Source organism: Bos grunniens, chromosome 8 (assembly GCF_055505025.1).
Source record: "Bos grunniens cultivar Pamir isolate PY7600 chromosome 8, Bosgru_T2T1.0, whole genome shotgun sequence".
NCBI classification, from domain to species: domain Eukaryota; kingdom Metazoa; phylum Chordata; class Mammalia; order Artiodactyla; family Bovidae; genus Bos; species Bos grunniens.
The window spans coordinates 101,533,558-101,547,199 of record NC_141172.1 but is presented as its reverse complement, the minus strand read 5'-3'; the positions used below and the strand labels follow the sequence as shown (position 1 = coordinate 101,547,199).

Below are 13,642 nucleotides of genomic sequence, written 5' to 3'. Positions count from 1 at the left end.
GCCAGATGTTCTGCCAGACGCAGTCCCGTTAATGAATTTTAAAAAAATCCAAATCTTCCCAGCTATGGTATAGAAGGAAGATTCTGGATTAATTTTCTAGTCTTCACTCCACTACTTATTGTCTTGCTGACCTTGGATGGGCTCTTTGGTATCTCTGAGTTTCCATTTCTTAATGGTAAAATAGGGGGATTTGCCTAGGCTATCTCAGAGTTAACAATCAAAACAACCAGAGCCTTTTGTTTTTTTAAGTCTCATAACAGAAAAACATGTACTCATAAAGGAAAGAACAGAAAACAAATGACTAAATAAGTATATTTTGCTATAAGCATGCTTTAGCCTAAAGATTGTAAAAATTCTCTGATGTCAAAATTAAAAAGCAAAAGTAAAAACCCTGAGCATATAATTGTGACGTAGGTTAGGAGGTCCTTTACATTTCAGCAGTAATACCCATGTCAAAAGAGGTACACTTTGTAAACGACTTGACTTTTATTAGACTAAACTGGCATGATCATCTCCCTTTAAGGTGGACAAAAGATAACACAAGTAATTTACTGGATAAACACAGAAGGTTCTCGATAAGCAGACTATGTCATACTCATTCACAAAAAACAATCAGGCTTTCCAGGAATTATTGAATTATATAAAAATACTGAATTAGTGAGAAAGCACATACAAGGTATGACACAATATGGTTTGAGAAAAAATATTTCCCAAACAAGCAGAAACTGTTTAATTTTTCAAAAGCTCTGTGATAGGGAGTTCACTGGTGGTTCAGTGGTTAAGACTCAGGCTTCCATTCCAGGGGACATAGGTTGATCCCTGGTTGGGAAGCTAACATCCCACATACTGGACAGTGTGGCCAAAAAATAAACATTAAAAAAAAAAAAAAAAAGCTCTGTGATAAATTGACCTCTTTGGGCCTGAAGAAGGTAGTTTAGGGTTGGGGTTTTTGTTTGTTTTTTTGGCTACCCATGTGAGATCTTAGTTCCTGACCAGGGATTGGGGTTGGAGTCCATGTCTCCTGCTCTAGGAGCATGGAGTCTTAACCACTGGACCATCAATGCCTTGAGCACATTTGGAGTGAGAAGACTTGGGCTCAAACTTAAGTTCTCCAATTTATTAACTCTGTGAGACTTAGGGAGATTTACTTAACTTCTCTGAGCCTTGGTTTCTCAGTTAATAGGAATAATTAGACCTAGCTTGCAGAGCTGTTGTGAGAATTAAATGAGAATACAAGGCAGCCATGAGAAGCACTTACCATAGTCAAATCTGAATCTTTCAGAAACTTATTGGAGTAAATCAGTAACAATAACTACGGCTAAATGTAAATTAATCAAATCTGTTTTACTGTTTTATTTAGGAGCCCATTCTCATCTCAATGTCAGGGAGGGATCTACCTAATTGCTTTTAATATTAATGGAAGCAATATGCATCTACATATAATCCAGTGATCTTTTTCTGGGTCTTAATAACTATTTCCTGAAATTATTAATTTCCAAATGAACCACATTAGATAAATAATAAAGTATTTTAATTGAGCATAAAAATCTGATTCTGATCAACAATGAAAACATAAGGAACTTCTCTGGATTTCTTGGGCTGTAAAGAACTAGAAGTGCTGAAAACCATCATCATCATAATTGGTGAACTTGGCCAGGACAGGACACCTCCCCCAGAGGAGTTTTAGGAAACCCCCCGGTGTCAGGATACATGGGTACAGAACAGAGCAATTTCCAGATAAACTAGTTCTCATCTCCCAAAGCCACCTCTTCTCTTAGAAAGGGAGTTCGGCTTTAGGTCATCACCAGTCTCCCCCTCATATTTTTGCTCAGATAATAATTATATGGGAAAATACAACAAAGATTCCTACCTAAGAACTCTGCCTAAACAAATTTGTTTTCTCTTAAAATAGAGCATCATTAAAAGATCACCCCCAAAGTAAAAGCATTTAAAGATACACATGAATTTGAAACTTTTAATGTATTCTTCGGCTCAGGGCTGTTGGTTACAGTTACTCAGTATGTATGGGCCTTAACTTAGACTAAACTGGAGCTCCTTAGAGGAAATGAGGTAACTCTTCTTTGAGGTCTTCATTGTTTGTATTCCTGGATGGCTAAAGGTAATTGGTTACTAGCTCAAAAATGGTGAGCAATCCAGATTTCAAAAAAAGCAACAAAGGGATGTATTATCTGATAAGCGTAATATTTAAACATTTTAAGTGGTAACAATACATGTTAATTACCAATGGTCATTAGGTGTTGGCCTAATCTAAGAAAAATAATCAATATTCTGCTGCCTCCAGAGGTAACAAAATATTAATTTTAAGGAGTTGTGAAACTTGAAGAAAATTATTATTCCTAAAGAAAGCATTCCAATATACTGAGAAGCACTCATTGAGGAGACTAAGTGTATGGTCTTGAGGAATTAGGAATTCTGCCTCCTGGTTTTGCCACTTCCTGACTAGATGGCCTTAAGGAACTGCAGGGACGTTAACACTGACCACTCTGGAGATGATCAATTCCAATCATCTCACCGCACAGCTGAGGAAATGGAGACCAGCACTGACCACCCGAGGAGAGAAGGCGCTGCCAATCTGGCCATCCTTCCTGTATAGCCAGAGGCTTCCGCTTCTATGGGAGGACTATTTTGTCTAGATTTTCTCCACGGCTGTCTATGAACATGCTGATAGAAGTAGGCACAGTGCTTGATGTTCTAATAAGGCTGAATTGAGATAAAAATCAAAGTAACAAGAGTTTCACACTTCTACAAACACCATGAGTCAGTCAGGGCAGGTTAATACAGCACATAACCCAAGGAAAGCTGGGAAATGCCACATCACTGAGGAGACCAATCCTTTCACAACTTTGGTTAGGTTTTCCCATAACACTCCCCTTTGCAAACACAGTAAACAATGGAAAGCTTTCTCACAAAGCCTCTCAGGGCTTCTCTGAAATTCTTTAATCGTTTTTGCTTATATCTGAGGTATCCGGGCTTCGAGGTGTAGGAGGTAGAATTTGATGTGTTGGGTATAAATGTGACCAGATTATAAGGTTTGGTTTCCTCTTCAAGTTTAACAGTTTAAAGGAGACTTTCCATCATGGAAGGAATAAGTGGTATAAAGCAGATTAGCTGAATATCATTATTGCTTTTCCCAAAGACTGTAACTAAATAGGGAAGACTTATTGCATAATTAACCGTGTGTCCAGTGCTGTGCTAACGCCTTTACATTTCAATGAATCACTCCCTTAAAGCTGATGCCCCAGGTGTCTCTGGCAGAATAAACTTCCCAGGGGAGACTGGGGAGATTCTGGGGAGGAGGTACCAAGCAAGCAGGGCTCCCTTTAGAGCAGATGCAGAAACACTGCAGGCAAGAGCTCACCCACAGGACTTGCGGGGTCCTCCCGAAGTACCTTCAGCCCCACCATTCCTGACAGGAGCCACGGCAACTTCTGCCTCTGTGAACATGCCAATTCCCCCTACTCAATTCCACTTATGAATTAAAAAAAAAAACAACAACTACAGGTAAGTGGAGAAAGTACTCATAACCTTCCCCTTTCTTCTCTTGGGGTTCTCCCTTCCGCTGGCTTATCAGGCCAAGAGGAGAAAATCCCCGAGATCCCAGCAGGTATGATTTAGAGCTGGCTGAAAAGACAGAACGACGGCCTGAGCTCTGAAGGCTAGAGAGCTAGCTACGCAGCCCCCTTAGATCGTCTGACCGTGGACACAGCCGTGTAGCAGGACAGGTGTTTGCCAGGTTAGCGGGTTTATTATGTGTTCCTACCTATAAGCTTAAAGTGTGCACACACACACCCCTACATACAAATACACAGTGGATGGCGCAGAGCAACACCTGATACATGTGCTCTTTCTCACTCCCAGTCCCCAAGGAGGAACGGGAAGGGCATTTAGGGCAGTTTGATGAAGGGCAGTTCGGACAATGAGATAATGACTCTTTCCTTCCATCAGGCATCACTGGAGATTCTACCTCCTGACTCTAATCATAATCATCCCCTTTAGAACTCTGAGGGTTGAAAGTTCACCACATGGGTGATAAGCGACAAAGCTGAGGCAGAGACTGTTATTCAGCTGATGGAAAGCCACTGTCGACAGAAAGATTATAGCCTCTGGATCAGTTATTACTACTTTTGGAAACGTTAAAATCTGAAAAGATCCCAGCGACACCTAACGGCAATTTTTTCTTGAATCTATTTAAAATAAAAATGGAAGTCTTATTAATTAGGCTGCAGGCTCTGCCCAACAGTTTCACATAGGTTATATTTCTGTTTAAGAGCAGTACTGACAAGAAAAATGACCATTTGCTATCTTCAAGTGAAATTTCCTTTGGGTGTTCAGCAAGTGAGGGAAACTGTACCTCAGGTTCTGTCTCTTTTTAATCAAAATCCTAAAATCCCTATAGGAAACCACAACAGAACAGTAGTCACTAGCTTATAATACTGCTTATTACATATTATCTGTTATTTACACACAGATGGAGACATACCAAAGTTAATCTACATTCAGGAAAGATCAACTAATAAAATAAGTGTTGCAGGAACTAAAAAGGGAATAACATGAAACCTTAAGGCAGCATTGGTTGAGTCCTCTCCAGTAAAGGAAGTATTACATATTTCAAGGGCCAGTGAATGATTTTTTAAAAACAATTAATACTGAAACAAAATTTTGAAAAAGAAATATGACTAATTTTAGGACTCCTGCAAAATGAACGTATACTGGAATTTTAATTGTGGGTTAGAAAGCACACACAGGAACAAAATGGTGTGAGGTTGTGGCAGTCTTTCCTCAGATACAAAATGAAGATTCCCTAGAAGTTATTTTTATCAATTAGTACTCTTTGGGTTCCTTTTTTAATTTATAATTGAGAGCAGTTATTGTAACTTTCTGTTAATGTGTGAATAACATATGGTCAGATTAAATCCCACCTGAGTGAAATGTGTTCACACTGTTAATAGCCTATCACCGGTCTGATTTTTACCATTATGTCCTTGATGCTGGGTTTGCTTACCTGGTAGGCTGGCACATCATCGTGTGCCAAGCATTGGTGCCAACCTCAAATGATGACATCTCTTGTGGCTGAAAGAGTCGTACTTTGACAAACATACTTCAAAACTCTTTAATAAAAACACATTTGGGGATTTTTTTTTTCTTTGCAGCTTATTTTGTTGGATTTTTTTCCTGGTTAAGCCTGAAAATTACTTTCAGTTGTTTTACAGATCCAGTGCTATATGCTGACAGAACAACTGCAGGGCACAAAGAACAGATGAAAAAAAAAACACAAAAAACCTCTAAACAGTGTTCAAACGAAAACAGCTTTCACAGCACACTGAGAAAGAAAATGTAGGCACTTCTGCTTCAGGAGGTTTTTCACGTTTTGATCACAGATCGCTTTTCCAAGACACTTTCTCTCACTGCAGGATGTTCCCTCGAACCACCTCGTTCACTGGAAATCTTGTTCTCACAAGCACTGTTTGGTGTATTAATCTTTTTTCATAAAACTGTCTCCATTGATGCAGAGCTCAAGTTCCTCCCAGGGCTGAGAGCAGCCCTGCTTTTCTATCAGCATGACTGAGTGGAGCTCCATGACCTTCCACCAAGCAAGGCTGCATGCTCTGCAGGGTCAAGTTATCCACCAACCAAACACAGAGAGGAGTGCCAAGCACAAGTTTTCTCCCGGAAGTAGTTAACCTGTCTGCCTCTCTCCTCCTAGATCCTTACTGTAATTCATTAAAGTGTTTAGAGTCTTCAAAACATTCTAAAGCTACTAGGCTACTGGGATTTTTTTTTTTTTTAATGACTACTGAAAGTTTTTTTTCTTCTTTTTTTGAGAAAATCTGTGCTAAAAAGGCACTAGATAAAATGAACTTCTTTGCTTTTGTGTATGTAGTCATTTATACATTGTATTAGATACTATAATTTAACAGAGGTGACACACATCTGGATAAAACATTCTAAGTCTTCACTTGTCTACTTTCAGTTAAAAAAACAAATCTGAAGTCAAAGAAACAGGAAGTCCCACACCCTGACCATTAAGTTATGGTCATCCCGGCGGCCTCGGAGCTCTAGCCTTGGCTGCAGGGGGGAGCGCCCCCTGACTAGGATGAGCCGGGTAGTGGCCGGGACGCAGGGGGCACTCACTGGCAGCAGCTGTGGGAGCTGAGCCTTCTGGACACCTGAGTGAATGAGACGAAGGTAAAGTTCTCACAGTTTTCCAGCTTGACCTTCTTGGCTAAGTTCGGGACAACTCCCCGAAGAGACCGCAGGCCCATCCTCTGCTCCTCATACCACACCCTGCCCATGTCTGCAGCCTCCTTCCTGGCTGTAAGGTAGAAAGGGGACTTGGCCTCCATTTGGGTGGGCGGCCGGTGGACATACATGTACTTGTAGAGGAGGCAGTAAGGACACTGTTTGTGGCCCCTGGAATGCTCGTGGTAGATCTTGCCATGGCAAACGCGGGTGGAAGCGCTCCGGCTCTCCCGCTTGACGCTGTCTGTCCGGGCGAAGTAGGAATGGTTCTGCGGGTCTGTGAGCAGCTCGATGTCGCCGTACATCAGGTCGGCGTGCTCCTGCAGCGTCCTCATGTTCAGGTACTGGCTGTTGTACTTGACCACGGTGGACAGGAGCGTGATAGGGCTGTCATCCCCCAGACACCCCGTCTGCCACATCTCCTCCTCGTCCGAGACGGAGAAGTAGACGATGTTGCGAGAGCGGGCCCCTGACATCCCTGCCTTACTCAGCACCCACAGCTTCTCCTTGAGTTTCTTGGTGGACGAGCTGAAGGTGCTGCTGGTGATGGAGAAGCCCACCCCTGCGTTCTTCAGGATGCGGTCCAGGCCTCGGCGAATGGCGTGCAGTGACGTGGCCAGGAAGTCTGAGCCGTCACTCTTCTTTACGGTGACGTAAAAGTTCTCGAGCAACTCGTTCAACTTCACTGCAGGGATCTCAAATGAGACAAACACTGAGGTTACACGTTTTGCGGACACCCAGGTAGCCAGACCCCTCCTTCCTTCTCCTGATCCTCACTGGGGGCTGTGCTGGGGACAGCCCTCTAGAGGGCTGCCTTCTTAGCATGAAATAATGGAAAAAACAGTGGGCCTCACGCTGGGAGATCTAGGTTCTACACTAGGCTCTTTAGACATCAGTGTTTCAAGCAACAAGACAGGAAATAATAATTATACCTTCTCAAAGAATTATTGTAATGCTTAGGGAGATCTAGGTTCCACACTAGGCTCTTTAGACATCAGTGTTTCAAGCAACAAGACAGGAAATAATAATTATACCTTCTCAAAGAATTACTGTAATGCTTAAAGTAGTGGACATGAAAGGGTTTGTAAACAGTAATGAACACATATACATACAACAGAAGTATATATACACATATGTTTTATTACTGGCCTTTGTAACTATTTGTCTCTGGAAAGCCCTTTCTTCTCTTCTCTAGCAAATCATTTCCTTCCCTCCTCTTCAATAAAATCCAACCATCCTCTCTGAACCATGCCTGAATTAAACTGATCAAACTGAATCATTCCAACATTAATTTCCTTGATCTCTGCACTGTGTGGCACAGCTGGTATGAAACATTCTATAGAGAAGGACGACTGACATGTGCAATTTGTACAGCAAGATTTTGCCTTGATTTTTTACCTGAATTTATCTGAATAAGTCTGGAAATATCTCTGACTTAATGCTCCACAGAGTTTCAATATCAATATTTGCTCAAAAGATATGAAAAACTTAATGATTATACTGACAATTAAAGACTGCTCCTTAGGTATGGTAGGAGGAGCAGGAAGGTTGGCTGGAAAGAAAGCTTTACTTTCAAGAGGAAGTCATAAAGATAAAACCAGACCCTGCTCATTGTCAATTTAGGTTGAATACACATTCTAGGACAAAAGATCGTCTCAATACAAAATGTTTTAAAAGTAGACACTATACAGGTAACTTTCATTCTTCTAAGAGCCCTTGGGTCAAAGAGAAAATAAAAACAGAATTATACATTAATGAATGACCCAGAGGGATGGTATGGGGAGGGAGGGGGGAGGGGGGTTCAGGATGGGGAACACATGTACACCCGTGGTGGATGCATGTTGATGTATGGCAAAACCAATACAATATTGTAAAGTAAAATAAAATGAACCAAACTGAAAACATTAGATATCAAAATGTACGAGATGTGTCCAAATACATTCCAAAAACATCACAGCCTTAAATGACTTTGTTAGATACTTTATTGAAAATATGAGAACATTATTCAACACAAAAGGCTAGAAAAAGTAGATCAAATTCAAAAATAGAATGAATCAATAAAAATAAAACAAATTAATGAACTGGAAAAGATCCTAGCAAATATGACAGAAAGAAAGAGAAGGAAAAGGAAATATACATATAGACAATTTCAGGAATGAGAAAGACTATAAGTACCAAAAACAACGAATATTATAAACTTTATTCATATTAATTTGAAAATATAAATAACCTGAACAATTCCCTAGTAAAATATAAGTTACCAAAGTTGGTTCAATAAGAGGTAAAAGATCTGAGTGAAATGATTGCCAAAGATGGATGTCACTCATAAAGAAATGGCATTATGGAGTCAATTCAGCTTTTCTTTTGTATTTAAACAATTTCAGAGCACAGAAAAAAGAAGCGTTCTTCATTTTTTCCCCTAATCCAACTCTGTCAGATATTATATCAAAAAACAAAGTATATGAGTATAAATGTAGTAAGTAAAATACTGGTGATTTCTGTTTTGCAAGGCACAAATGTTAAACAAAATGTATACATGTTAGAACCATGCAAACAAGGACATGGCTCTGGGCTGCTTATGATATCACATCAAATTCAGGACTGCAGGAAAGCAATGGACATTGAGACCAGCAGGGATTATGACAGAATGTAAGGACGATTCAAACGTAATAAATAAGGTAACTAACTTATTCTATATTCTAAGGAAAAGTAATATGAACTTGATAATTACTGAAAAATTATTTGAAAGAATGTGCTACCCCATTTCAAATTTTTAAAAATTCAAACTAGGAACTTCCCCGGTGGCACAGTATATAAAAGAATCTGCCTGCCAATGCCAGGGATTTTGGTTCAAGCCCTGGTTCAGGAAGATTCCACATGTCTGGGAGCAACTAAGCTGGTATGCCACAACTACTGATCCAGTGCTCTCGAGCTGAGAGTCCCAACTACCGAGTCCGAGAGCCATAACTTTCGGAGCCCGCACACCTACAGCCTGCGCTCCGTAACAAGAGAAGCCACCGCAATGAGAAGCCGGAGCACCACGACGGAGCGCAGCCCTGCTCACCGCAACTAGAGAAAGTCTGCGTGCAGCAATGAAGACCTAGTGCAACCAAAAAAATAAATTAAAAGAAAAAAATTCAAACTAAACTCAGATTGGAAGAAAAAATACCCTCTCAGTATGATGAAGACTATTTTACAGACATGAACTATAAAAACTATACCCAAGATGAAGACATTAAAATCTTTTTTCATGAAGTGAGGAATAGGATAAGAATGATGAATATCACTGCTATTACATAACACTGCTCTAAAGATTCTGACCAAGAGACGAAAAAGAAATTACACACACACACACACACGTATATATGCATACAGGAAAGCAAAAAGACAAAATATAACCTCTCTGATAATCTAAATGTTGGTCTAGGAAACTCCAAGAGATTCAGTCAAAAAGCCATCAGAAAGAGGAGAGTAGCTGCACATAAAATATAAAAAGCAGTAGCTTTCTCACATACCAGTAAGAGTTAATATAACTTCCAATTACAATGACCCCAAACTCAGCTGGTTTCAGATTTTTATGCTGTCATTTGAAACTCCCTACGTGCAGGTGTTAACCTCTCTTTGTATTAGCTGGGATTCCTGTGGTTACGAGAGAGAGAGACCAGACTTGAACACGCCTAGGCAAAGAGGGCTATCAGAATTGGTGGATTCCAAGGCCTTCAGGATTCCATCTCTCACCTTCTGCTTCTCTGTACAAAGCAGCTTTCTTTATGTAGCCACCTAGCACTCCACAAGGTTTCTATCTCACAGCTTCAAATATTAGCAAAAGGCCAACCCTTATTTTCAGTAGAACAAAAAACATGAAGGGAGGATTTCGACTGGCCCACTCTTGATGCAAACAACTGACGAAAGGGTGGACCACTTACTAGCGTAACGGCTTCCGTGGCAACCACGGGGACTGCAGGACAGCGCTGGTTTCTTACATAAGAGGTTTTGAGCAGAAAATCCCATTACCTTAGTGTCTAAAAATAAAACAATTAACTTCTGATAGCTTCCTGTTGCCCTTAGGATAAGTTCCAAATCTTTCCCTTATATGCAAGTCTTCACAATCTGCTTCCATACAACAGTAGACTGCTTGCAAAGACGGACACCACGACCTCTCCCCATCCTGTTCCTATCCGTTCAGTTCAGATCAGTTGATCAGTTGTGTCTGACTCTTTGCGACCCCAGGGACTGCAGCACAACCAGGCTTCCCTGTCCATCACCAACTCCTGGAGCTTGCTCAAACTCATGTCCATAGAGTCAGTGATGCCATCCAACCATCTCATCCACTGTTGTCCCCTTCTCTGCCTGCCTTCAATCTTTCCCAGCATCAGGGTCTTTTCCCACGAATCGGCTCTTTGCATCAGGTGGCAAAAGTAGTAGAGCTTCAGCATCATTTCTTACAATGAATATTCAGGGTTGATTTCCTTTAGGATTGACTGGTTTGATTTCCTTGCAGTCCAAGGAACTCTCAAGAGTCTCCTCCAACACCACAGCTCAAAAGCATCAATTCTTTGGTGCTCAGCTTTCTTTATAGCCCAACCCTACATCCATACATGACTACTGGAAAAAACATAGCTTTGACTAGATGGGCCTTTGTCAGCAAGGTATGTCTCTGCTTTTTAATATGTTGTCTAGGTTGGTCATAACTTTTTTTCCAAGGAACAAGTGTCTTTTAATTTCACGGCTGCAATCACCATCTGCAGTGATTTTGGAGCCCAAAAAAATAAAGTCTGACACTGTTTCCACTGTTTCTCCATCTATTTCCCATGAAGTGATGGCACTGGATGCCATGATCTTCGTTTTCTGAATGTTGAGCTTTAAGCCAACTTTTTCACTCTCCACTTTCACCTTCATCAAGAGGCTTTTGAGTTCCTCTTCACTTTCTGCCATAAGGGTGGTGTCATCTGCATATCTGAGGTTACTGATATTTCTCCCGGCAATCTTGATTCCAGCTTGTGCTTCATCCAGCCCGGCATTTCTCATGATGTACTCTGCATATAAGTTAAACAAGTAAGGTGTGAATATACAGACTTGTCGTACTCCTTTCCCAATTTTGAACCAGTCCATTGTTTCATGTCTGGTTCTAACTGTTGCTTCCCAACCTGCATACAGGTTTCTCAGAAGGCAGGTCATGTAGTCTGGTATTCTCATCTCCTTAAGAATTTTCCACGGTTTGTTGTGATCTACACAGTCAAAGGCTTTGGCATAATCAATAAAGCACAAGTAAATTTTTTCTGGAACTCTCTCACTTTTTCTATGATCCAATGGATGTTGGCAATTTGATCTCTGGCTCCTCTGCCTTTTCTAAAACCAGCTTGAACATCTGGAAGTTCTTGGCTCATGTACCACTGAAGCCTGACTTGGAGAATTTTGAGCACTACTTTGCTAGCATGTGAAATGAGTGCAACTGTGCGATAGTTTGAACATTTTGGGGCATTGCCTTTCTTTGGGATTGGAATGAAAACTCTTTTCCAGTCCTGTGGCCACAGCTGAGTTTTCAAATTTGCTGGCATATTGATTGCAGCACTTTCACAACATCATCTTTTAGGATTTGAAATAACTCAGCTGAAATTCCATCACCTCCACTAGCTTTGTTCATAGTGATGCTTCCTAAGGCCCACTTAACTTCACACTCCAGGATGTCTGGCTCTAGGTAAGTGATCACACCATTATGGTTATCTGGGTCATGAAGATCTTTTTTTGTACAGTTCTCCTGATGAGGTCACAAAGAGTCGGACACAACTGAGCAACTGAACTGAACTGACTCTGTATTTGTGCCAACTGACTCTGTGTATTCTTGCCATATCTTCTGCTTCTGTTAGGTCCATACCATTTCTGTCCCTTATTGTGCCCACCTTTGCATGAAATGTTCCCTTGGTATCTCTAATTTTCTTGAAGAGGTTTCTTGTCTTTCCCATTCTATTATTTTCCTCTATTTCCTTGCACTGATCACTGAGGATCTCCTTGCTATTCTTGCTCCTCCTTTCTTTTCTCTGCTTGCTATTCTTTGGAACTCTGCATTCAGATGGATATATTTTTCTTTTCCTTCTTTGACTTTTGCTTCTCTTCTTTTCTCAGCTATTTGTAAGATCTTCTCAGACAACCATTTTGCCATTTCCTTTTCGTAGGGATGGTTTTGATAACTGCCTCCTGTAAAATGTTACAAACCTCTGTCCACAGTTCTCCTGGGACTTTGTCTATCAGATCTAATCCCTTGAATCTATTTGTCACTCCCACTGTATAAGTATAAGGGGTTTGACTTAGGTCATACCTGAACGGTGTAGTGGTTTTCCCAGCTTTGTTCAATTTAAGTCTGAATTTTGCATTACGGAGTTCTTGATCTGTTCCAGTCAGCTCCTGGTCTTGTTTTTGCTGTAGAGCTTGTTTTGCTATTGAGCTTCTCCATCTTCAGCTGCAAAGAATATAATCAGTCTGACTTTGGTACTGACCATCTGGTGATGTCCATGTGTAGAGTCGTCTCTTGTGTTGTTGGAAGAGGGTGTTTGCTATGACCAGTGGGTTCTCTTGGCCAAACTCTGTTAGCCTTTGCCCTACTTCATTTTGTATTCCAAGGCTAAACTTGCCCGTTACTTCAGGTATCTCTTGACTTCCTACTTTTTCATTCTAGTCCCCTATGATGAAAAGGACATCTATTTTTTGTGTGACAATTTTCTTTATACTCTGCTTTCCAGCCTCACTGAACTCTGTGCCAGTCATATAAACCACAAGGCTCTTTCATGCTTCCAAGTCTTTGCATATGCTACTTCCTCTATCTAGAAAGCTTTTTTCCCCCACTAATCTTCTCTATTTGGAAAACCTCTATTCCTAATTTCAGATCTAGCTCAAAATAGAAGACTACTCAAGCTTCCCTGAGCAAGTTACTCTCTCAAGTGGGATCTCATGAATCTTTTTAGAACAAATAACTGTGTTTATTTCTTTTTGGTTGTGCAGGGGCTTCATTCCTGCTCTGGCTTCTCTCTAGTTAGGAGAGAGTGGGGGCTACTCTCTGGTTGCAGTGTGTGGGCCTCATGGCAGTGGCTTCTCTTGCATGGACTGCTGGCTCTAGGGTGTGCTGGCTTTAGTAACTGCAGACACGTGGGCTCACTAGCTGTGGTTCCCAGGCTCCGGAGCACAGTCTCAGTAGTTGTGGCACAAGGGCTTAGTTGCTCCGCAGCATGTGGGATCTTCCAGGATCAGGGATTCAACCCATGTCTCCTGCATTGGCAGGCAGATTCTTTACCACTGAGCCATGAGGGAAGCCCCCCATTTATAGGTCTCTCAAAGTGGACTGAAAGCTTCCTGAAAGCAAGAATGACATCTCATACACAACTGGTTC

General features: G+C 41.1%; 1 protein-coding gene across 5 annotated transcripts in view; it reads right to left on the bottom strand.

Moving 5' to 3' along the window:
- Nucleotides 1-5,007: 5,007 nt before the first annotated feature.
- KIAA1958 (KIAA1958 ortholog) overlaps nucleotides 5,008-13,642 on the bottom strand; it is a 129,811-nt gene continuing 121,176 nt past the window's right edge. For 2 of the 5 annotated variants that reach the window (XM_086315970.1, XM_086315967.1), the window contains one exon: nucleotides 5,008-6,956. In XM_086315970.1, the coding sequence (XP_086172096.1) occupies nucleotides 6,150-6,956 (807 nt within the window). In that variant the 3' untranslated portion in view covers nucleotides 5,008-6,149. Of the gene's footprint in view, nucleotides 6,957-8,225; nucleotides 9,362-13,642 lie in introns of those variants that run through there. The other 3 variants (XR_015132137.1, XR_015132135.1, XM_086315968.1) reach the window with 2 other exon arrangements.